Source organism: Amphibalanus amphitrite, unplaced genomic scaffold, assembly GCF_019059575.1.
Source record: "Amphibalanus amphitrite isolate SeventyFive unplaced genomic scaffold, NRLGWU_Aamphi_draft 000035F_arrow, whole genome shotgun sequence".
Taxonomy (NCBI): Eukaryota; Metazoa; Arthropoda; class Thecostraca; order Balanomorpha; family Balanidae; genus Amphibalanus; species Amphibalanus amphitrite.
In genome coordinates, this window is record NW_024881531.1 from 41,347 (window position 1) to 67,534 (window position 26,188).

The window sequence follows — 26,188 nt, forward strand, 5'->3', positions numbered from 1 at the left end:
TGAATTTCCAAACAACATTTTGGCACCGGGTAAATCTCCTAAATGGCCTGCCAAATGGCACAGCCTTTCTGAAGCTCTTCTTTATCGTCGTTGTAAGTTTCACGCTTTGGTGACGCCGCTGGTGCGTGCGCGGTGCGGTGTTTTCGGTGGAGTGTCGCCCCGTTCCGCCAGCTGGAGGGGTGATAACCACTGAGTGCCTCCCGTGACCTCTTTGTGGCCTGTCACGGCGCTCACACACCCGTGTTTATGCCGTTGCCTCGGTGCGCTGACGTATGTTTGTACACTGACGCACGGGAACTTCACAGTGATGACGTCATTGGCCGACGAGGTATGTGCGGATCAACGGGCGGCCTTGTCAGCTACGATAATTGTTCGTGCTGAAGGGACATCTACTTCGACGAAAGTCGTCGACATGCATTATAAAGACTCATTACACTTGAACTAGAAGTTCAAGCGCAAGAAGTTCAGCCACGAACATACCTAGCCTGACATTGGGCTGGTAGTTAGCGATTTCGTCATTCTCTTTGACCAATTGCGCTTATTTCAACTCCCAAATAACTCTGTCCGTGAACTCAATAGGTAGTCATACATTCAGACAATGTGGACTGTGGAGCCAGCGACACCCGAGCGCTATACATCACTTTGGCTTGTGACGGCAACACAGAAGGCTGAAATCAATTGCAGAGGGACAGTTGGTTCCAGCTGGGAAAATGGTGATACCAAGTGACCTCTCTTCTACGAACTAGTTCGGCCTCGTATATCAAATTTGTGTGACACTCGAGGCCCCAGGGTGGCGTTATAAACCAAGCAATGTAGTGGAACATTGGCCTAGAATGCAAAATCTATAGATGTCGCATGTGTTTTGTGGCGTGACGGTCCCTCGCTATCGGCAGTGTGACGACGTGACACATCAGTCATTGTCGCGTCACATCAGATCACGTCACATCGCGTTACATTTAGACGTTACCTCACGTCACGACTCCTCTTTATCTACGCCCACGCTACAGCTGATCTACAGTGACGCAAATGGCCACACAATCGTCTGCGTGTCCCGTGGAGTGTGTGGTGTTGACACTGCGAGACACGGTTCGGTTCCGTGCCCCCCCCTCCCCCGGCGACCCGCGGCACGCGCCACATTCACCCCCTCACGCCCAACGACAGCGGCGCACAGCTGACTTTGGGATTTCGCAGGCCAAATGACGTCATTTCATCCAGAGCCGCCGGCAACGGCATGGGACAGGGAGGGGGGAGAGCGCTACTCAATGTATCCAAACGGACTGCCTGTCAAAGCAGTGTGTCAGATTCATTTATCCGTTTCCGCGTGAGGCCCACGCCAACATTCCGAACGGTAACGGCGCGTGACGGTAAATGTGACGGTGAAACGGTAGGCGATGGGGCTGATTGACACAACCCGTCCCGGAGGAAGGGTGGTAGGTATAGAGTCCTGTCCCTCCATTTCCTATCGACCTCAACGACTAGTGGTATGAAGAGCGCTCTTTTGTTTGCCATCGAAACGGAACCCCGCTGCATGACGCACATTGGTTGTTGAGAACACCGGCAGAGCAATAATGCAGCCATGCGGGTCTGTTGCGTGCCGACCTTTCGGTGTAGTGCATAGGGGCTCTAAATATCGGGCGCTGCATAGTTTTATCATGCTCTTTTTTGAAGCATATATAGGACGTTTCAAATGAAGTGGATCCTAACCTTACAGCTCAACTGGAACCCAAGCTCCGGCCCTTAATTTGGCTGAACAGGATTTCCGTTACATTGTCTGTATTCCTACCAGATCCGATCGAACAAAGGATATTTCTATGGCTAAGTTGTTTCAGGATAGATTGTGCGGCTATAGCCAGTTCTAAGCTTCTATATTAGATGAGAGTTTATCTACAGCAGGAAATGCGAATGACATGGCTTTCTGACAGCTTGCAGCCACCGGTTACGTAAGCTACCTAACCAATAAATCGTCCGGAGAATGTAGATATTGCATAATATACCGCGAGGCTGTATCACGTATATGCTCATATTACAATCGACTGAGCAAAAACTTCCACATCACTTCTTATACCTTCTTTTTCATACAAAGAAAAACAAACAAAGACATGGGTCGCATAGCTGGCTAAGTCGACAGACCATATTCGTTCAGAACCGGCTTCATTATCCCCACCGCTATCTGACGAAGCCCTATAATGCAGACTTTAGCGAAGTCCCGGAACTGTAGCCTCTCGCCGTTTGATCCCGGCTATATCGGCGGGTATTTTGGCAGATCGGTCGGCGCCAGGCTCAAGGGTATCGAGTCCGTCCACGGGGGGGGGGGGTTATCAGACTCCACGGTGGCTGCCAAAAGTGGTGACAGGCCGAGACCGCTTCACAGGCAGACAGGACACTGAGTGTAAAATGTGAGTGACGGATTTTGTGGCCGTGGCAAATTATGTGACAGCCTCTGTTGGAGTGTAGGGGATAGAAAAACGCGGTTGGAGTGTCACTCTTTGTTTTGGCTTTGTGATTTGCTGTCCAGTGTTGTATAGCCGTCGGCACCTTTTTAGGAGGTTCATGGAGTCTGTGGTTGTCTATATCTGTTAAAATTTGCGGTCAGAGTAGGCATTATTTGTTGAGTCAGGGTACGCAGCTGCATGTGTCTAACTGCGACCGAGTGTGTAGCTGTGGGCGTGTGACCCGTACCACTGTCGCCGTTTGATTGTGCGGCCGTCACGTCTGTGTCACATATCTACTCACTACGTGACCGCTCACATGTCTCTCTGAATGGCTACCAAGTCCCGCTCCAACATATCACCACACCTGCCACCGAGACACTGACAGCCCCCGCCCCCCCCTCTCCCCGTCCGTCTCAGGGGCGCGACCCGCCGGCTGTCGCCCGGGGGCATAAATCGTGGTGCCGACACATGGCCCGACTGATTTGGCAGGAGTCCCCGGCTGGGACGGCCGGATCGAGACTGCACAGTCGCCGCCGTCATCTGTCTCCGCTGGGGTGAGGTGACCGGGTTTGGACCGGCTCGAATTTGTCAGTCGGAGGATGACCGTTCCACGACCATCCCAATTCTTTGGATAAACGGGTGATTTTTGACTGGCTCGCGGCTGGTGGAGTGGGCTGCCCGAGTATCGAATGAAAAAGGGATGCACATGACGCGTGTCGCTGCGATGAAATTTCAGCTTCACTGGCTGTTTGGGATCGGCCCGCGGCCACATTTGGGTGGATCAGAGACCCCAGAATCCAAGAATTATGATGTGGTCGCCGGCAATGATTTAGTAGATGCGGAGTCTGGGCTCAGAAAGGCCATGATAAATATACAGAGTTATGCTAATGAGTGACCACGGCTGAATAGAAAGACATTCTGAAGGCCGGAGCGGCGCCGATAATTCGCTGCCTATTTTTGTTCATCTGCAGAGCAAGCTTGTCCTGTGGAAAGGCAAAACAACCGCAACTTGCAAGGCAACTTCAGCAAAAGTGCGGAAACTATGCTCCCTCCAAAGCCTACTGCTTATTACGCGTCTAGAAAACATACAACTTTTGAAATTAGTACCATCATTGCACGGTTGCGAAAATATAAGCCTATAGGTCGGTTTGTTGGTTTATCCAGTATCCACATTGCCTTAGTCGTCCGTACCGTATTTGTCATCCATGGTCGGGTCGCAGGCTCCGAACAGGCTCTTCCTGACCTCCAGGTGATGAACTGAGGAGCGCCATTCCCCACAGAGACGCTCCGTATACCGGTGTGAGCGGCCGAACGTAGTCACCTGAGGGGCAGATACGGGGTCAGGTCACGAGGGTGGACAAGGGGCGCCTGGTCAGGTCACTCGTCACTGTGTGTGGCGGGAGCTGAGCCGGGCGAATCTCGAAGAAGTAATGAGAGTGAGATTTTGCCCTTACTGTCTATGTAAAAAAAAAGATATTGTCACACATAAAGCGCAATTGGCTGGGTTAAAGACATATGAACAGCTTGATAAGTTGCACTTTTCGCCGTTCAACACGAGTGAGCAATGCCACCCGGTAGTTTCACTGGCTGAACGTTTTTACCGCACCATATTTCAGAGTACAGTGGGTTAAATGTAGGACGAAGCCCAGTTCCGCGGAAGTAGGTCAGCACCCAGCATCATTCTTTGTAGGTACTGCCAAGGACGGCCACAGGCTCTATCTCGCCCAGTCGGGCGGGAACTCCCTAGTCGGAGGCATCCAGCGTCGGCTCAGCTCAGTAACTAATAAGCACGCCGGCTCAATCAGAACGCTAATGGTCGGCAGCCGAGTCCCGGAGGCGGCATCAGTTCCAAATGGAGGTATGACGCAGGCCGTCATCGATCGCCGGACGACGAGGAGCGCCCGCTCGCCGCGCGCGGAAGACGGCCGGTTGCCACGGCGGACCAACAGACGAACGGACGGACGGGCGGGAGACGTTGGTCACGTGTGTCACACAAAACCCGGACGCCTGGGCAGCATGGGGTGATGTGTGAGACTGGAGGTGGGTAGGACGGTCGCGTCTGGTTACTAACTATAACTTTGTCATAAATAATGGTATTTGACTTGAAGCAACTCTTCTGGCCAAAAATCCATCAATTTCGTACCTTGTTGAACATGGCGATGTCTATGACCAAGGTTAATTGCTCAATGGCATGGAGATCTTACAAACATAATAGAAGATGCCTTTGAAGTGATTTTATGGGCAGTGTAATGTAAGTATTTAATAAACAAACGCCGTGTTAAATTGCCACCAAACCTCACATTATAAATAAGACAGAGTGGGGACTACAAGTCTTCCGCGTTACAGCCCATGTTTTCGGTCATGATTGCATCAAAGGTGTGATCAAAAGAAAGAGATCCACGATATGTTTGCAGTATGCAGCACCGGTGGTGGCACATGTATGTTTTCCTGGCCAGTCTTTGCACGGTACGATTTTAGCCTTCTTCGTGGCGCCGCGGGCTTCCCAATCCTATTAGCTGACCCCACCGGCCGGACTCGACCGGGACTTAGTTTGGACGCGGTGATCCTACTCGACGCTTCGCCCGTGGCTGAGTGTCAATTTGCAGCTCAGGCTGACAGTCTAGCCTTCTTTTCGTTCTTTTCCAGAATGGGCGAGTGTGTCGATCTAGTGTGCTTCAAATATCTCGGAATCTCCTCCCGCTAGAGGCTTCTCGTTCCAACGTTCTTCAGAATTCGACCGAGGCAATGTCTCGTGGACTTTTATCGCATCTGCTGACTTGCTGCGTGACATCGGCTCTTCTCACCGGACTGTGCAACGCTGCACCCGCCAGTGCATCGTGCAAATCGACTGAATGTCTCACGGCAGCGCTGCTCCGTCTCGAACTCGAGCTCGGTCAGCTGAAGAAGCACGTTCGCAACCTGGAGCAGTCCGCCTGGCCAATTGAGGGTGGCAGCGTCGCCTGGCAGAAGTGCCGCAAGGGCGTGTGCCACTGCGGCCGGCACAGTCGCACGGTGAGCTGCCAGCAGCTGAGAGGTCTGAACAGCGTCCCTCGACGTCAGGTGATCCCCGACAGCGTCGAGGTGCTTCATCTCTCGCACACTCACATCGATGCGATTCACGAGAACGCGTTCCGTGGTTTGTTTCGACTCAAAGAGCTGTACGTGAGTGAGAACCTGCTGGAGGTGCTGCCTGCGAAGCTATTCTATGATCTTGAGAACCTGAGTGTTTTGAACCTGCGAGGGAACCGGATTACGGAGCTGGAGAAGGACCTGATGGTGAACAATCGCTTACTTACTGTGCTGGACCTGTCCGATAACCGGCTCACCGAAATATACGAGCAGGAGTTCTCAGCCCTGAGCGTTCTCAATTATCTGACGCTGCGTAACAACGCCATCGTCTCGCTCAGACCGGACACTTTCCGCTACCTGCGCAGTCTGGAGCACTTGGATCTATCGGGAAACCGGCTGTCCTCGCTGCCCGAGACTCTCTTCAGCAGCCTCAAGGTGCTGCAGATCCTGAACCTCAGCGAGAACCGCATCACAGCTCTGGCCGATATGACGTTCGGCGAGAACGTACGCTTGGTGACGCTGGACCTGCATCAGAACGCGCTGGAGAACCTGTCGGAGCCGTTGCTGCAGAACACTACCTCCGTGACCTACCTGGACCTCTCTGCCAACCGGCTCAGCAGGGTCAGCGACCGCCACTTCGAGCGCCTGCTCTTCCTCAGACACCTGTTCCTCGGCTACAACAAGATCAAGCACCTGGAGAACGGCACGTTCACGGCGCTCACCAGCCTCGAGCATCTGTTCCTTTTCGGCAACTCGATGACAAGAGTGGATAACGGTGCGTTTCGCGGACTGCATCAGCTGAAGTGGCTGCTCCTCAACGACAATGACATCAAAACGCTGCCTGCGAATGTGTTCAAGGACCTGGGAAGTCTGGAGAGACTACAGCTGAACAGCAACGAGTTTCACAGCCTGGCGACCGGTCTGCTGGACAACCTCCCTCGCCTGCGGCAGGTTCAGCTCGGAAAGAACCCGTGGCACTGCGACTGCTTCATCCTCTACCTGACCCACTGGCTGAAGGTGAACCGCGACAAGCTGTGGGACCGTCAGCCCAAGTGCCGCGGGCCAGGCGACCTCGGCGGCAGCTACGTGATCAACATGACCTTCAACGACGTCTGTGACGGCCAGTGGCGCTCTATGGTCAGCATCAAGGGACGCGTCTGAGGAGCCCCGAGTGGTGAACTCGTCATTTAGAAATTGTGTCATTGGAATGTTGAATCTGTGTCTATAAGAGAGGCGTGAATTAAATGGATATCAGCCGCGAACACATTTGAAAATCAATATCGCAATGAGTAGAGGAGAGCAGCAGTCACAGCTGTCATGGCTACAGTACATCGCCTTCAACGCCGGAGAGAATGACAAATGAATAAGTAGACCCAACTTGTATTATCTTGATACCTAACATTAAAATTGATCGAATTAGGTATCACCTGAACACGAGTTCAAATGGCCTATATTTATACCAATAATGCGAAAGTTTATTGAATATAAGCATTTCAAATGTTAATCGATGTTTCACTGGAAACACATGAAGCCATCTCTCATCTCACTTCTTTGCCATCAGCCCATCATGACTGCGGCCTGATGCATGTTCCTTCATCTGTTCCTAGATGGCAGCAGAAGTAAACGCCTGTAGTTAGACTGTTCCGCAGAGCCTGGATTTCCGCATCCCAACACGCACGCTAATGACGGATTATAATGACAAACGCATACCTATGTGTAACGTTCTCCCATTGTACAATGCATGTTTTAGGAGGAAATGTGAGGATAGGAAGGTATTTTTTTCAATAAAGTCAATGCTTTCCTTTGATTCTTTCTCCGAAGTCTTGTGTATCTTAGTAGATCGTGTAGTCCCTGCATCCATACTCTCCGCAATATGATTCTTTTCCCCTCAGTGAGGATAAAAGAATCGTATTGCGGAGAGCTCAGAACAATTAACGATCCTGATTGGACAGTCTTCTTTCGATTTTAACCTAAAAGGTGCGCATCAGTTCGCCAACTGCCGGAACTGGTCTGGCGTCTGCCTGCTATGCCGGACTCTCCGCGATCCGATCCGGTATGACAGACCCCGACCTCCGGAGTGTCTCCCGTGACACCGGAGTGACACACGCGTCAGTGACGTCACACGTCGGTCCGTCAGCTGAGCGCCGGTCAGCGCCGGGGTTCGATCGGGCCGCGCGCGCCGCTGTTTGCCCCAGTCGGTGACGTCACCGGCGGGCGGCGCAGCGTCCTTGGCAGCGCCCGAGTGGCGGCGGTCGCGGAAAAACAGCGCCGCGGGCGGTGTGGACGGTGGCCCGACCCCTGACCGGGATCGTAGGCGGCTCGCTGGTCTTTGTCGCAGCAGGGAGGGCCATCGGGTTGGGTCGGCTTACCAACGCGGTTCGTCAAACACGCCAACAAGTGGGTCAAACCTCCCAATCATGTCATCGATCCGCTTCATATCCGCATAGAGATGAAATACAGTGCCCCATAGTCTGACACATTTTTCCAATGTTAGACTAAATAAATGCGGTTTCAGTCGCCTGACATTGCCCAACACAATTTCCTACCGCGACTCGCGAGTTGTCAGGTCACGGCGAACAGTCAGGACAGGAAGTCTCCAGACAAAAAAAGTCCCCCGGTCGACTGAGTTGTTTTGTTTTGACCGGAGAAGTGACCTACAGCAGTAGACACTAAACAGTGAACACTAACAGTTCGTAGCGTGTAGCTGGACTCTCACAGAACAGAAAGACACAAAAGATGACAAAAGCAAAAAATTGCACACGATGTATAATACGCTTCTCTTGGCATGGCACTCGGCCGATCTTTTGTTTCAATGACCAATGGACGTAACTGATGAAGAGAGAAAACGAGCCACAATCTGTCTATTGGGCGTCACTGTAGTTCGCGATTACCCTGGTGAAACATCAGCAGAATGTGACAGTATTTCAATCTAGGGAAATATAGCTGGATCATAGAAGGTTTTCATATTTCTCATGAAAAATAGCTGTTCTCACTGAACTCAAAGCCGCTTGATATATGATCCCACTGGCGCCTCGTAATAAAACATAACGTGAAACGAAAAAGCCCACTGCGCAGCAATCGACCTCGGACATATTACCGGCCATTGGAACGCTAAGTTCTTCGTCTCTATAACTATGTATACTGAGTTCATAACTCAAGTTTCCTAGCACGTTCATCTCGTTCAAATCAGGGCTCACAATCTGTGGCAGTTAACAACAATCCCGCCAAGTTTACAGCCTGTGTCGCGATTAATCTTTATTAGTTGTAATTGATGCCAGCGAGGGCGCTGCCCGCATATGCACGGTGCTGAGGGTGAAGCTGACGTATAATATATAGGTGAAAACGGCCACTAAACGTCAGCGATTTTTATCCGCCGCCCTAGACTTGGGTTGGTGATAGGTACAGGGACCCGCAGTTGCAACTGTACACATATATTACCAATTTAGAATTGCGCTATTATTTGCTAAGTGCTGGCCATTGGAGAAAGGAAATGTAGTGCAAAGTATGGAGGAATAACACATGTTTGCTCCAAGGACGTATGTTTTGTATTATTCCTCTTACCGCAACAGATATTCTTCCAAAACTACAATCGTGCTATTTTTCCGCGCCGGTTGCCTCCCCAGAGCCCGTCCTTGGTATCGCCTATAGCTTCTGTTCCCGCTACGTGAATGAAAGTCACGTGACTACTACAGGTTTGCGCTCAGTACTAACACACCTAGCCCGAGGGCCGGTCCGTAGCGGGGAGGGGTAGAACGCCAGAGCTCCAGCGCAGTGGAGGTGGTGGTGGCCCGTATCATAAAGAGGCAACCGTAAGCAGAACTACAATTGCCGCAGTATAAGATTATGATCAAGTTTTCTTTGGATGTATTGATTGACAAGAAAGTGCAATGCTTATCCGATATAATAAAACGGTGTCCAAGGCCTTGGAAGAACTATAAAACATATTCAGCAACGTATAAATTTCTGATACAGGCCATGACCTTTCACCTTGCCTCCGGGTAGGACCGCTCAGGAAGCCACATACCGAACGAATCGAGGCCTCGCGGCGCGGCGGCAGAGGAGGTGGATAAACCATCGCCAGATCTTTCGGTTACTTATGTTTCCAGAAGAAGGAGGGGGGGGGGGGGTGGAGGGTGAGGGCTGTTTTCAACCCACTCACCAATCCTTTCCTTATTAACTTATAGCTTACCGAAAAATGCAACACAATGGTGGCCGTCACGAGATGTAGCGAAGAGTGCCTCAGCCACACCGGTTTTGAGTAAACTTTAAGCATTGGAATTCAGGCCAGTGATCCTGAAGCATTATTTTATTTTTGTCGTGCATAAGCTGGGATGACGTGGTTCAAGTTAATTGCGAAGAAACGGTTTTAGTTTCAGAACATTTATGAGGCTAGTCGCGCCAAATAGTATACGTTTGTTGCAAAATGTCAAATAGAATGTTGACGTGCTATCCAGATGATGGAATTTATTTGACACAAGAAGTCAAAAAGTGGCATCGTTAGTCATCCTGCATACCTATAAATCGATTCGTCACCTTGGTTCGAGCTCAATAGTTCTTTTCGCGGAAGATCGGTTTCGTTTTCTTTCTTTCTTTTTTTTGGGGGGGGGGGGGACAGATTATGAGCCAGTAACCACCCTCCCCAGTCCCCCAAACATTAATTGTTGACAAATACTGTGATGGCCTAAAAAATGCCCTCAATTGTGTTACGTAGTGGAGAATGAGGTAAGTTGAGCCGCTTTTTGTTTTTCGTAAGCTACAGGCTAACTGACTGATCATTTTTCTGCGTCTATGGGTTGGACGGACAGAGTGGTGATTTGCGCATGTAATGGTGGCCAGAAATGTTTCATACCGCTTATTTTTGTTCTGAAAAGGCTACGTCAAAAATCATCTCGCACGTTGCTCATCTTACCCCATGGGCGGGGTAAGTTGAGACACGTCGTGGGGAAAGTTGAGCATGGATAGAAAAAGCGAACCTTTTCTTTTCCCGGGCGCGGCGAAGAGTGGGCTCTTTTATTTACTCCACGGCATAGATACTTATGGCAAAGTTTTTTCCTCCATCAAAAAGTGACTGTTTTAAGCCTTCCAATAGCTCGTCAAGTTTTCTATTACGGAAGAAATCATTTATCCTTCAGATAATCTGCAAATCACTTGCAACTGGTGTAATCAACAAAGAAAAAACAGTTTCCTACCATTTTTATTCAGCAGAAACGAGCGCAGCTCAGTTTGGTTTTCGACAGCGGAGACAACAATGGCTTATCCGGCTCATCTTCCCCCAGGTGAAAATGGCTCATCTTGCCCACCCGTGGCCATTTTCGATTAATGACACCCGCTAAGGAAAATAACCATGCACCGCAGATAACAACCATCTCATTTTAAAGGCAAAACATGTCTTAGTTATCAGGGGCGATACCACATGTTACCGGCTGATCGTGAGAACGTTGCCGTCTCACGTGAAAGACTGCAGCATCGTAAGCGAACGGCACATGGAAGCTCAAGTCAATTAGCGCCATAGGAGCTGAGAAACATGGGGTGGCTAAACTTGCCTCTTGGCTCATCTTACCTCACTCTCCCCTATTTGGGGCTCTCAACTTTGATTTGTTAAAGTTTTTTGTCTGTTCATTATAAAAGCTGTCAAATTTGCCGTATCATTAAACTTTTATTGAGTTTGTATTTCACACTTATCTAAAATGAACAATTTTGTCACTGGCTTCTTTTATTAATGGAATTAAATGGTCACATGAATGAACGAATGAATAGCTCCATTTGAGCATCAGCTGAAATCAATCCTAAAATTTAATCTACCAGTCTGCAACGAAAAGGTTTAAAAACCAGTGCAAGTTAGGTGCAGTTTCTAATCTATGCCGTTTTTTATTAAGTGTCTCATGGCTTCTTAATCTTGAGCCGCTTACAGTAGTCTTTGTAGTCTTTGATTGAATGGTGTGAAACGTTTTTTTGAGCACGATTATGATTACAATGGAAATCAGATGGAATAGTAACCTTTTGCTCATAACTAATGTTATAAGCAAAAGGTTATGTTTTTGGCTTACATTAGTTATGAGCAAAAGGTTACTATTCCATCTGATTTCCATTATACCCTGTAGTCTTACGATTCATTTTATGTGGTGCTTACATTGTTCAAGAAGTTATAGTATTCGAGCTCGTTGGTCTTAAAACTGCTATCGAAGTAAATTAAAGTGCTTCGGGCTTTGGCACTTAAAAACCAATCGATATTTAACCCTCACCCACTTAGGCATTTCTTTTCAGCGTCTTACATGTAGCGGATGGACGTAGAAACCCTCAGCCATTCGGCCCTTGGTAAAAATAGCCAGAGCTTCGCTGAAAAATACAAAAAGAGCGAGCTGCTCGTGACGAGAGAAATCCGATGATTGGAGGGTCCTGGTCATCGCTGACGAGAGAAAGCCAATTATTTTTATGTTCTGGTCAATGCTGAGATTCTAGGTCACTGGTTGACCTCCCAGATCAGGTTAATAACCCAAAAGCACGGAAAATTGGGTCCTGCTAGAATTTATACAAGTGAAGTTTGCTGGGGCTTGGCTTGCTTCTGACTCCGAATTTGCACTTGCTTTGATCAAAGATGATGTATCGAAGCATTTAGGGTAGGACGGGTCACGCCAGGTCACCCATTAGGAGTTCTGCCGGCTATCCATAGAATGTTAGCCAGCACTTACAGCCTTGCAACATATTGCATAGGCACTATAACTGATACCTAAGTATGCTTAGTTTTCAAATGCTAAAATGAGTGCTAAATTTCAAACCAACACTTCCTAAAAACTACAGTAAAAAGGTGTAAATTTAAGGAAGTTAACCGATATTATTTCAAGTAAATGACCTTAACCTGAGCTTCACGTGACCTTGGCACCTACAACAATCAATGAGACAAACATTAGATACCTAGCATATTTCACATGTTGTCACGTTGCTAATCACGAAACGATTATGGAAACACACAGAAGATGTGCGCTGACTTTCAGTTGCTATTCTCGCCTGACATGATCTTGAGAAAAATAATCAAAGGGTAAAGGCAATTTGGTTCAGGGATTTAAAATTCTCAGACAAGATGCAAAAATGATAAGGGCTATTTAATTTTCCGGGAAGTTGTAAAATTGATTAACTCCAGGGCACCAAAGAATCGTCGCAATCCTTCGCTTTGCCGCGATTTATTGGTGAAAACAGGGGGCGCGGTCTACTTACCTCGACTTATATGTGTGGTGAGGGCTAATATTCATTTTATCTGTGTTGATGAATGTGCAACAATTTCTAGAGTCTACATGAACTGAGACTGCAGTCCATATGAGTATGTTTTTCTCACGGACAATGACAATAGAAGAACAATGCGAATAGAACCAAACGTTTCGGACAACAACGTGCCTTCGTCAGTGGAGAAAAATAAGTGCATAGGTTTAACATCGATGAGAACTATATGCGGCACCGTCTCGGTCTGGCCAGCCGGGTTGCCGATAAAATACACAAATGTTTATAAGCTTCCATGATGTGCTTAAAAAACTGCTGAAAATATATCTTAAAAAATAAAGATAACTACTTCATCGATTTTATCGAAGGAAAATATGTATGCCTGATTACTTATTTCTTGCCACTGACGGAGGCACTTTTTTGTGCAAAACGTCTGGTTTTATTCGTATTGTTATTGTATTGTCATTCCCTGTGAAAAAAGGATAACTCTTCAGTTAGTAACCATAACAGCAAAACGGCTTAATGTAACACAATTCACTGTGTATACGAAACCTATAAGTCCCCAAAAATAATCCTATTTACAACTTTTAAAAAGATACAGCTCATACAGCTTAGGCATACAATTTTTTCTGCATTAAGATAATATTCATTTACCTCCACAGAATATGGTAAATTAGTGCTGCTGAAGTTCGCTTTCGAAGCTTCTCCTCCAGGCATTCCACAGCTCTCGTGCCATTTTGGATCACGGAACATGGCTGGGCGCAGGACAGGCCGTCTGCGAGCTTGGACGGACCACGTGACCACATCCTCCCCTCCCCCTCACTCCCGTCCCCTTCCCCAGCAGGGCGTCCGATCTAACCGCGCCCCAGGCAGTCGGCTCGGTCCGACCCTCCCCTGGTCGAGCCACAGCCCGGTGCCGCCTGAGTTTGTGCCGGGTGCAAAACTGGAGCAGTAACTAGCGCCGGAACTAGTAGTTAGCACGACCATCGTCAGATGGCAGGAGTAAATGGAATAAGCGGTTCCAGGTTTCAGAAGGAATGGGGCAGGAAAAAGCGCTGAAAACAATGTTTTGCTGATATAGCCATAAAAAGTTCACTGAATTAGGAGAGCAGCACATCAGTTTAAAGCCCTTCAGATGGTGGTTTTAATAAGCACACAATCATTTCCCAATTCGCCTCCAACGGTGTCACAGGCAAAGAATACGCTGAAATACTAGTGTGTACAGAAGCAACTGCGGGTCCCTGTACGCATGTCTCGTGTGAGGTATGCTGTGCCGCAATACATCTGTGAGCTACGGCACAGCAGGCTTCGTTAGATCCGCCCGGCCGTTTATTTACCAGTCCGAGATCGCCAGATATACAGCTGTAACTAGTATAAGCTCTTCTAATAACAAACGGATCAGGTGGAGTGCCTCTCAAACATGCAATGTTTTGAAACAGCCTATTCAAACTCCACGCTAATATCGTCGGAACGACTCATTTGGGCGTCCCTGCAGCGCTCTAATTTCATCAGCCTGCCTCGAAACAAGCGACCATGACCTGCCTACCGACCGCATACATTCAATAACGAAAGGCGTTAGCATAATGACCCCAGCCGTCACCGTTTCGCACCAGCCGGCTACCGCGTCTAATGAACGACTCCGCACGGCTGTATGCCGACATCCACTGCTGAAATGTGACCTCTACACCACGACCCGCGCGCGGTCGGACGTGACACCGGCTCGGCGGGCGCCGCGGCGGAGTCGTTCCGGCCGCCGGCTGTCGACACGATGGCGACACGATTACAGTCGCACCGTTCCCGGAACGCTCGGAAGCTCGTCTGAACGAGCGGCGCGCAGCTCGGCGACAGCTCGATGGCCCGAGCTGCGGGACGGGCCGGAGCGTGCCATATAGGAGGGCTCAGCTCGGGGTTCGGAGGAAACAGAGAGCGTGGAATCGTATGACAGGGTCCACGGTTGTCAACTCAATTTGAGAAACTGGGAAACTAGGGCTAGGGCATCTTGATGATTCAGAAGCATAAAGATGACTCAGTATCTACGAAACAGATGTGTAGACAGACAGACAGAGGCTCAAATCTGAATCACAGACATAGACGCCAACGTACTTACACAAGAAAACGGGGCCCCAGGGTAGAATGGACTATGGAGACTGAACTGATTCCGTCTCAATGGAATTCCAAGGCCCAAAGTGAGCACTGAGCAGTTCGTTTGCGAGTAATATCACAATCTTGTACTTGCATTGTAATTCCGCATACGTTTATGCTAATTCTTATATGCTGATTTATGGACCAGAGTTAAAACCAACGGCTCCGATGACCTGGCTAGAGTAATCGCTCGTTGTTTGGTGAAATAATTTACCCACTGACACAGCATAGAAGTAATGCTAATGCTCCTTTCTGTCCTTGACATTCGCAGAACCTCGCTCCGCTCAGAGTTTAATTTCATTGTGACACTAATTCCCACAGTTCCCAGTGTCACGACACGGTTTTACTCCGACCCGGCCACTGCCGGCACAGCAGCTAATATCTGTGACCTGAAGGGAATAACCACGAAGGTGCAGATTACCAACGAATGACGTGTGGCTGTAATGTAACGTAGGTATGTAGGTATGACATGCGCGATTATGCAGATGTGCCTATGCGTATATGAACGCAGATCATCTGACAGACCGGCGTCACCAATGTCAGGATGTGTCCGCTCATGGTACACAAATATCACTGATATAGGGGCTCAGTGGCATTCCGCGTACGCACGCACCGTCCAATATCTGCCGATCGGAGACCTCGCATTACTATTATTTTTTTCCGCGCAAGAATCCCAATGGTAGTAACAGGCGACGGCAAATAAGTCAATCTTGTCTGTATTTTGCGGTTATGTACGGTTATATATAGCATAGCACCGAATGAATCTCTGCAGAATGGGACTCCTAGGTTATATGGAGCAATTGTACATGGAACATCGAGCAGCTATCGGGCTTCTATACAGGGTGAGCCATAAAGATTTACCCATCGAAAATTTCACTTTGTTTCAAGGCAAGCTGACATAGCTATTTCATCTTTTACATAGGTCTATAACAACGTCATCTCCTAACTAATAAATGTAGTCTGTTTTCTGTATGCTCGCATTCTCCTTATGTTACGCGCCCGAGACGTGAGAGCACTATGGCACGCGGCCGCCGCACCGTCTTTTCACTTATTTTCCTCGATCACCCATGCTATAACAATGCTGCGCCGTATGTCATTTGCGGTGTTTCAGGGACTCGGTAGAGTCGGGTTTTTAGGATATTTTAGTTTGGGAAGCCCGTGGGGCTGAACTCGGGGATAAATTGTGTCCAGCATTCTTTAGACCAAAGGGTGTTCAGCAGCCAACACTCAGTGGTGATTCCTGAATTTCAGGAGCGGCGGATGTGCGTTAAGACGACCTCCCATTTCAGGAGCGTAGCAGAGCCAGTCGACGAGCATATACAAAAAGAGTTACCCTGTCAGGATTGGAGACAAATTTGAGACATGTATGCAAAAGATGGCATATCTAGGCCAACCCGTTTAGAAATAAAATGAATTTATCGATGGGTAATTCTTTATGGCTCACCCTGTAAATAAAAACCGTACCGTCGGCCGAATTGGCTCCAGTTTTATAATTACAATATGGCTAAAGGTCACGGTGTCGGTGTCGTTCGTGGCCTGGTGCCACCGGATCGAGGACGTTAATGGAGAGAGGACTCCGCGAAACCGTTCCCGGTGACCCGCTGGCTTCTGCTGGCCGTCCGAACTGCGGCGCCCTTTACCACTGCTGACCGATAGCTGGCGCCATTGACGCCTGTCGCTGGTCCCACCGACCATCCACCCGCCCCTGACCGTTCCACCGGGGCCCTTCCCGGTGCCACTGACCTTCAGAAAGCTGGTGCAGTTGTTCGGGTCGTCAAACTTGCCCACGCTGAGCTCCTGCACCACGGCGGAGAGACCCCCGGCTGTCGCAACGGTCCAATGTTAGACACAGAGTCACAACGACGATGTAGGGGAAGTTGGGGCAATGCCGGAGTTGGGGCAAAGCCGAAATTCGACATATTTCGAAAACCGTAAGACATGGATGCCACCTGTCAGTGATGCTCTGAAGCTTAAGTGACTACAATTATCGCATGTTTGTTACGAGTCGTCATTCGGAATACTTCGACTGTGAGGGCGCCAAGAGCGTTTTCAAGGTACGTTTCCCTTGTACTACATGCGCCTTTGAAGCTGCATTTCTTAATCATTATGCTACAGTTTGTCTGGCCAATTCGGTCAAGTAATCTTTAGCATGTCTTTGCATAAGTGTGCTGCCTATTTGAAATTTATACAGCACGTTGAAAAATTATGGGCCTGCAAATGAAAGTATGGCAGGCTGGGGTAATGCCGAAAACGTGCGTTTACGCACGTGTTAAAAGCACGCTACGTGGACTTTACTGCTGTAGAATAGCAACGCGTATTTTAAGTCACACAAATTACACTTTCAACCGACACAACGGCCTGTTACCTATAAGGAATGATTTACCTGGCATGTTCTTATTATATCACACAATTATAACTTCCAGTGTGCACCGCGTCCTCAAGCTCTTAAAACGCGTGTCAGCTTTGATCAATTCTGGATAAAGTTTGAGATAAAATGGCAAAACATCAATGTCGGCATTCCCCGTAGATCATTTCTCCCATTTTCGGCTTTCCCCGCAGTCCGGGGCAACGCCGAAAAAGTCACTTCTTTGATATTTTTAGTTTGTGCGCTTAACGGTATGCAAATTCATCAAATGCGCCTGGTATGTTTGAAAGGCAAAAGACTGGCCTCTCGAATGACGCCAACAAGAATAGCTTATGTTGTCTACCTTGCGTGCTACGGGCGTCAGAAAAAAAGTCTTCGGCGTTCCCCCAACTTCCCCTACTCTTACCTTAAATGTTTTGTCTGTCAGGACATTTTTCAAATATATTCGAGATTCTATAAAGCTAGCATCGTAGCTTTGAATTTTTGCTTCATCAAATATTTTTTTATTCCAACATATAACATATGAGCAATCCTGAGCATTCATTTATACCATTATGCATAGCAACTGAACAGAACGTACTCGAATCCTAGCAATGAGGACACACCGAAGAGGATAAATACCTATATTAAACGAACCTAAACAAATAAGCGATGATAATGAGTTGCATGAAATGTTAGATAATGAGTTGAGTTGTATGTATAAAGTGGTGACTGTTTCGAAACATTGGGCCACGGTCACGCTGTTGTTTTTTCTCACCGATGGGGCTATTGGCGATCTCGATCTGCACGGAGCAGGTGAGCGGCCGGGTGAGCTGTCCCGGTGAGAGCCTCACCAACACCGCCGGTAGCCCGTCGTGTAGGTGGATGGTGCCGTTACACACACTCGGGTCGTCCAGGTACACTGCCGGGGGAGAGAGACGGGCGTGAGCGCGGGGAACGACACGGTCATGAGCTGACCTTGAGAAGAGCTGGGGGATGCAGTGATAGGTATACTGCGTTATTTATTTTACAGACCTGCGCTATGCGAGGCTTAAACTGTTAGTCCGCAGTACAAAGTGGCTTATGGGTAGGACGAGTCTTTGCTGCCTCGTTAGGACGAGGCGGCCAATGAGATAGATGTGCTGTTCTGGATAGGACGGAACTGACTGAGGTGGTATAACCCTGACACGACCGGATGAGACACGGATACTGCAGTCAATAAAGCTTCGGTTGTTGACAATAGTCCCGTGCCCTCTTGCAGTACAAAGAGTCGGATATATCCCGATCAGAGCGAAGACGTGTCAGATTGGAAATGTTCTGGTGCTCTGGAAGAATAAAGCATAGCCCGAGACAGACGGAGGAATGTCACGACATTGACCGGGCTGTTCGACCAGTGAGTTGAATCAATAAAATAAAATAACATAAAAATAAATAAATGCCTAACTAATCGATAAAAAATAAACATTACCGGCTAGAAAACTTACATAACATCTTTAGGTACATTTTGCACCGTGCCTAGTGGGCAACTATACAACCAGTCTCTCGATGAACACACGGTAAATTAGTTTTGCTACCAAAAATAGCTTTGGTGCCTACCAAATAAGCTTGGTTGTGCAAGACTCGAACGAAACAAATTCAACAAGCATCCGAACAAAAATAGCGGTGGTGCAACCACTCTCCTCACACTCCTCCTCCCAACTGCACAACCACTCAAACAACACAAAAATCTAACGATGCGCAGATTGTACTATAATAAAGGTTCCGCCACACATGTGCACCTATGCAATAGTCATGCTTACTCCCTACCAAGCGATCTGCTTGCGGACTTAATATAAGAACATTTGCTTGACGTCGAAAAAGAAATATCCGTATACCTAATCCGTCAATGCATGTCAGTTGTGAATTCCCTTAACTTTGAAACGAGATCTGCGAGTACCAAAGCATTTGTCTGAGTTAGTTATTTCGAAATAAAGTAGCCGCCTACGTTACGTTCAACTTCAAAGGACATCATTTATTTCCTCAGGCGAAACAACAAATGGAATAGTACGCCTCAGTGCGAAATGGATGGTGAATCATAAAACGCGATCTCCTAAGAGCTAATCCTGTTCCAGTGATTTGGCCTGATGGAGCTGTCAGTCGTGATGAAGGCAGGATATTCTTCGGTCGTTCCGCAAGGCTTCAATTCCGAAACACGTGAGTGAAACGCGTAACATGCGCATCACAATGCCCTTCTGAAGACACCTTTAGGCTTTAATCCTTTAATCCCGGCGTGAAGAATGCATTAACCTTCGCATGTGTAGGGGGGGGGGGGGTCGGATGGACCCCCCATGGTTTTTCGCGAATAACTCGCGTAAAAAAGCGGCCGATCGCGACGAAACTTTCAGTACCCTCGCATTGATCAATTTTAAACCTACCCTGAAAATTTCATGACCCTGACCCAAATGACCTTTGACCTGTGACCTCTTTTCCGAGACCATGTTTGGCCGGAATCGCGATTTCGCGTATGTCGGCTCGCACTAGCCGCGTGTTTGCAAGCTTTTCGTGGTTTCAAACGTTCAAACATGTGATTTGATGTTACTCCCGTGTGTGTCAAGGTCACCTGAAGGTCAGGTCAGGTCATTGACCTTTGGTGACCTCGGGTGACCTCGGGTCACTTTTTCGAGTTTTACATGTTTTTAGGCTAGTTCTTGGAGCTGAATTCGAATTTAGCAACCATTTGAACATTTACGAAGTAGTTTTGGTGACTTCGTAACATGTTACGAAGCTGTCAGAGGCGGTTGACACGTACTACGAATACCCGTCACGACGCCTACTGGTTGACCTGACCTGACCTGACCCGACCTGGTCTAAATGCTTCAAGACATCATCTGTGATCAAATCTAACACGATATTCGTGATCAGCACCCCGAAAAAACCCTTAGCATCCACACTTTACGACTTTCTAACAGGTCCCGATTTTCCCGACTTTGGGTCATTGACCTGACCTGGAAGGTCAACCAATGACCTAGGACCTTAAAATTGGGTATCATCGGCTTCCTCTCGTCACGGGCAACACGCTCGTTTTTTTCCGCGAAGCTCTAGCTCGATCAGGGGCCAAACGGCAAGGGGGGGTCCAACCGACCCCCCCCCTACACATTAGAAGCTGGCAAACGCCGCACACATGCGAGGGTTAAACCTACTTTCAAACAAGCACATGAGATATTTGTGTAGTTTGATGCCATTGAGGTAACACTGAACTACTGGAAATGACCGGTGCTGGCGTGGTGGTGAAGTTCAAGTCACAGTTGTATATGGTGACTGATCATAATCAACTTCATTCATCATAAGCAAATAATAAAAAATCCACTTTTCGAACAACTCGCTCTGGCTCATATTGATTCCTCCACCGATATCACATCTGTTACCTCTTCCACCGATAACGTCACCTGCGTGCTGCTCCCGACACGGACACCGGTTCCCCGTCCTCCTGACGTGTCCCGCGCGGGTGATCCCGTCCCGTCTGAGGCCATCTCCATCCGTCTCTGGCGCGTCGGGCGCGTCGGCGTCGCCCCGTCCGGCAGTGTCACACCACGGAAAATGGGCCACCGAGAGGTCAAGGGTCATCCAACTCGGTGCGCTGGTCACAGCGGTATTGACATTCATTTCCTCGCGATGTCAGGAGCGGTCAGAGTTTGGTGAACGACCAGCCTTGCCGCAGCGCTGTCGACAGGTCGCCGTGCTAACGACAGAGTACGGCGGACGCACGCGGAGCAGCCGCAGTTTAATGGAGTTAAGAATAATGATGGCAAATGTCAACACTGTCCTGGGTTGGGTAAGTTTAAAGTTTTCCTGGATGACTGAAAGGTCAAATTAAAACATACATAATACACATTGACATGCGATTATAAGCGCAGTCTTCACAGCCTACCTCAAAGGCATGTATTGCGGCACAGCCTTCCACACTGGCATTTATTGCGGCAAAGCCTACCACCCAGGCATGTATTGCTGCACAGCCTACCACACAGGCATGTACTGAGGTACAGCCTACCAAACAGGCATGTATTGCGGCACAGCCTATCACAGGGGATCAGGGATGTATTGCGGCACAGCCTACCACGCAGGCATGTATTGCGGTACAGCCTACCACACAGGCATGTATTGCGGCACAGCCTACCACACAGGCATGTATTGCGGTACAGCCTACCACACAGGCACGCATTGCGGTACAGCCTACCATACAGGCATGGATTGCGGTACAGCCTATCACAGAGGATCAGGGATGTACTGCGGCACAGCCTACCTCACAGGCACATCATGCGTCACAGTCCACAATTGACGATAAAAAAGGGCTGTGGCACGGTTTATTGCACCGACACAGACAGACGATTGGGGAACCCCACAAAAATATTTTATCGTGTTGCACGTAGGTTATTTTCAATGCAGCCTATTGACAAAAAAACTGCACCATTTCAGCAACCACTGAAGCAGGGCCCTTTAGAACTTCCTTAATTAATGGTTGCCTATTGTGACCCAATGTTTGTATTCCTATTAGCTGGCAGGTACCATCATTATAATGTATGTCCAATGCGCAGTTGGGCGATGAGGTTTCTGTGTCTTTCCAACACCATATATAGCGGCACCAGGTGTTATTAGCGACCATAAATCACACAAAATGCCCATTGAACCAACCTCGAGGTGCCACACTGAGTGCTTGAATGACACGATAATTGAAATTCTGGACCTCTTCTTGACAGGTCCGATTTATGGCGCATACATCCGAAACACAAAGTTCAACTCCCATGGGTCCTTTCCCGACGAAAAATCGAACGCAGCTGGGCTGGTCGACCTCTTTGTTTGTCACCGCGAGACCGGGACGGTGTAGCAGCGTTTTCCAGTTAGCTTGTTTCTCAGCTCCATGGCTGGCGTGGCCTGCTCCTCGTCGGTCTCCGTCGAGCAAACAGTTCCAGATATTAGCCACACGGGCGGCCATTTCGGTCGCCATTTACTCGAATTGCGGTGGAGCTATGTTAGTAGCACTAATTAACATACAAAGCACGTTTGAGGAAGACGCAACGCAGGATGCCGTCTATGAAAACCACCCCGCGCTGCGTCTTCAGTTCAGACTCGCTCCGGACCGTGTCTTTCTAGTGTCCACAACAGTTGAAGCTGGTAGTGCTGTGCTGCTATCGGGAACTCGCTCACGTCATCGTCGTAATGCTGCCACTGAAACACGGCATAATCAATATCCCCGCCCGCCCGCTCGTCAGCCTGCCGTTCGAGTCGCCCGCTCCGGACCGTCCCTTCGTGTCACGATGACTCAACGGCAGACCGGCAGCAGCTGTCAGTTATGCGCGCCGTGCTGTCGGCCAGACCGGCGACTCGGTCCGCATTGATTACCAGCGGGGCTCGGTAGGAGCGATGACTTTGGCTCGCGGCGGGACGGGTCTTTGTTTCTTCTCCGCGCGATTGGACGTGGTAACAGTTGTGCGCCGAGCGGCCAAGTTGCACCGGACAGGATAAATGGATCTCTGGCAACAGTGCCAATTTCTGACGGAAAAATCTAAACAAACTGTAAACTAAAGCCCAAATCCTAAATATTTTCGATTCGTGCTGCGTCGAAATATCTATTATTGACGAAAACATAAAGTATACTCCTTAGATAGGTATGGTTTGTTTGCTATATCACTCTGCTCCGAAACAATAACATATTGTCTTATCCAAAGAATAACCTGTATGTATGCTCATGCGTACTTCCGACTGCTAGTCAAAGCAATGAAGCAAAGCATGTGCGCTGCAATGCCTGGCCAGTGCTGGGAGAATAGCCGCTACTGAAACAAATCTACGACTACTGCAGGCCCAGTGTTCACTGTTCGGTATTTCCCGGCTATCCGGACACCAATTTACCGTTTTCTCCACCCGAGCGCCTGCAGAGACGTTCGATCACAGCACGACACGGGTGTTCGGAATTCTGATGACCCTCAATCGTCACCACTTCTGTCTCCTCCGTCCCTCCCCCCTGTCGCTACTGCAGCCTCCACGGGCTCCACCGCTTGTGTTGAAGGATGATGCTAGACGAAGAGAGTGGCACCCGTGTTGAAGGCCTCCTCCTCCTCCGGCCTGGACGGGATACCGCTAACGTTGCCATGCAGAAAGTTTGGCGGTGTCAAGGAACTTAATAGGACTCACTCTGTCCTTTTACAGGTAGCTGGGTAAAGTAAAGTTTGAAATATTTCAGTGGTAGCGACAGTGCTATTCTGGTCTCCGGTCTGTCGAGAAGAGGGAAAACTTGTTTGTTCGATCGCTCACAGTCGCCGAAAATCGTAATAGGTTAGTGGCGGCGAGATATTTTTAGCTTGCTTTCGTTAGCTCGAAAGTGTTTGGGTGAATTCAATTTATAGGCGCACGGGCTATAAAAAGATATGAACAATGAAATTGAAGATACAACAACCAGTCGGAGACAATGCCCTCAAACGGACAACTGAACGCCACACACGACAAAGGAAGAAACGTGCAATGGTTCTCCTTGCTAATGCGCATCACGTGTGTGCCATACCTATAGATTCGCAACAGCCTTTGAAGCTTTTTAATAAACTAACAAAACAAAGTAATAAGAGCGATAACCAGCGGTCACCGTCGCAAGGCCAAGCTATCAAAGGTCACTCACCCGTTACTCGCTCATAACTAGCCCGTATCAAACGACTTCAGATCGATTAGCTAATATCTCGGCTCATAATGCTGCAGCCTGCGCCATGGAGCGCCTCAAATGAAAACTGACGCTGGTCGCTACGGAAAATTCGCTGAACGAGACTCAAAGCGCGCCCTTAAGAAACTAAGCCACAGCCAGACACATGGCACCGTCTGCAAACTGTGGATAAGGAGTTATACTCGTAACGGCCACCCCTGAGCAAAGCCGTGCGATAACCCCACCGGCGACATCCTGAGCGAAGCCGTGCGATAGCTCGACCGGCGACCGGACGCCCGGTGCGATAGCTTCCTGGAACGGGACTGCCCCAGTTGGCTCAGAACTCAGCCGACCGACAAACCCCACTTGCTTATTTGAAATTTTCCTTGAGTTATCCGTAAGCACAAGCTTTCTGAACAATGACGTTCAAAATGACGAGGGTTCTAGAGTCACAGCTGCACTTTAACCCGCGACCTGGTGGGGGGGGGGGGGCTATTTTTTGCCCCCTCTAGACTTTTCGATATATCTCCAGAACCGCTGCGCCGATCGTCACCAAACCTTCAGTACCCTCCCGGACATCAATTTTACACATTGTGACCAAAAATTTTTCCAAAGGCTATGATAGGTTGGCCGGAAATGACGTCAGAGTGACGTCATGTTCTGCCGTTTTCGACCCAAAAAAGGGTTTCGCGGGAAGAGCTGTCAGGCCTATAGCTTTGCAAATACGGAAAAATGATAAAAACATAAAAGCTGTAGAATCAACAGGGCTACAAAACTGCTATCTCGGATTTTTGAAATTTTTGGATTTGGACCCCCAAAAATCAAAAAATATTTTTTTTGGATATAATTATCGAAAAATTTAAAAAGTTTTTTGAATTTCGCAAAAACCGGGATATATGTGATAGTACTTACTGCCTTCCATCTACATACCAAATTTGAGATTGATACCTCTTTTTTTGGCGAAGTTATAGCGAAAAAACTGTTCAAAATTGATGACGTTAAATTTTTAAACTCAATTTTTAGCAATTCTAGACCCCGTAGCGCAAAACAAAGACCACCATTAGACTCCCCGTGACGAGCTGCATCGAATCAATACCCATTTTATGCAAAACTATCAACTTTAAAATTTGACCTTTTTTGGCCTAACCTTGACCTGACCTTGACCTGAACTTCACCAGAAAGTGACCTAAGCCGTACCTGATAGTCTTATAACCAACACCATTGAGTTGGAAATGAAAAATTGGCCATAAAACATGCATCACACAACCTTAGTAAAGTTGGGCTCATGTGACCTGACCTGTGACCCTTGGTGACCTGACCTGTGACCTGACCTGGTATTGTCAGTGACCTCTAATAGCATGCATATCTACTAGGCAACTGACGCCCTATCGCTGATTATCGACAAAATGCGTTTTCCTCGGTGTTATAGCGCATTCCTTAGCAGACCCGTGAACGGTGAAACAGTTCATCTTTGACCTGACCTGTGACGTCATCGGTGACCCTGAGGTCAATGAAATTTGGTTTCCTTCGACAAATTTGACAGGCCTTTCGAACGCCGTTTGAATTGTGCGGATCCGTCCAGTAGTTTCGGAGATACGAGGGGGGGCAAAAAATAGCCCCCCCCCCCACCAGGTCGCGTTATAAACAGACCCCACCAGGGCGCGGGTTAATGGCCTCAGCGCTTCAGCAGCTTAGCTTATGTGTAAAAGTTGGTGCAAGAGCCTGCATGAGGGGCAACTTAGCAGAAAGGAGCCCAGTGGCTTCAGCTCAATGTTCGAGAAACCGTAGCTGCTGACCTACTAAACGGGACGGCATTTGAGGTTGAGCCATCAGGGGCGCTCCGTTTTCAGTCACCGTATAATTTGATAGCCTCGAGTCATCGAGGAACGCACGGGCAGTGCCTGTTCAGTGCTCAGACTTGATTTTACAGCAGAAGCGTCCAAACCCTTCGCCCACATTCACCCGTCGTCTGGTACATAGGTGGAGGAGAGGCGCTTTACGCCCCACCAGTTGTTCTGTTAATGTCTGATGTCTCGCCGATTTTAGTGCACCTTGTTATGTATCTTGCCCTTATGATATGAAATTTTACTCTCAGGTAAACCAAGATCGAGTCACCAGGTCACGTTAAGTGACCTCAATTCATCAAAAAAAAAAAAATCCTCACCATAGCCACCCAAACTGAACGATTGTTTTAAAACACATAAAGCGATTGATAAGGTGATGAGATGCATGAGACGTAAATGGCGGATTTTTACTTGGGACCTAAACATTGATATTCTATGATCGGACCACTGCCACAAAACGGTTTGTGAAACTTAGGTTGCACGT

The 26,188-nt window shown here is 48.4% G+C and overlaps 2 protein-coding genes across 2 annotated transcripts in view; one reads left to right on the forward strand and one right to left on the reverse strand.

The window, feature by feature from the left end:
- LOC122370581 overlaps positions 1-26,188 on the reverse strand; it is a 32,603-nt gene that overhangs the window by 5,208 nt on the left and 1,207 nt on the right. Inside the window, exons 2-4 of the mRNA XM_043346287.1 lie at positions 17,978-18,121; positions 16,599-16,678; positions 3,624-3,753 (exon numbers count right to left, since the gene is read on the reverse strand). Of these exons, the coding sequence (XP_043202222.1) occupies positions 3,624-3,753; positions 16,599-16,678; positions 17,978-18,121 (354 nt within the window). The remainder of the gene's footprint in view (positions 1-3,623; positions 3,754-16,598; positions 16,679-17,977; positions 18,122-26,188) is intronic.
- On the forward strand, positions 4,994-6,763 carry LOC122370575 (carboxypeptidase N subunit 2-like). Its single transcript, XM_043346274.1, has one exon. It carries the CDS (start codon positions 5,178-5,180, stop codon positions 6,660-6,662), a length of 1,485 nt encoding a protein of 494 aa, XP_043202209.1. The 5' UTR covers positions 4,994-5,177; the 3' UTR covers positions 6,663-6,763.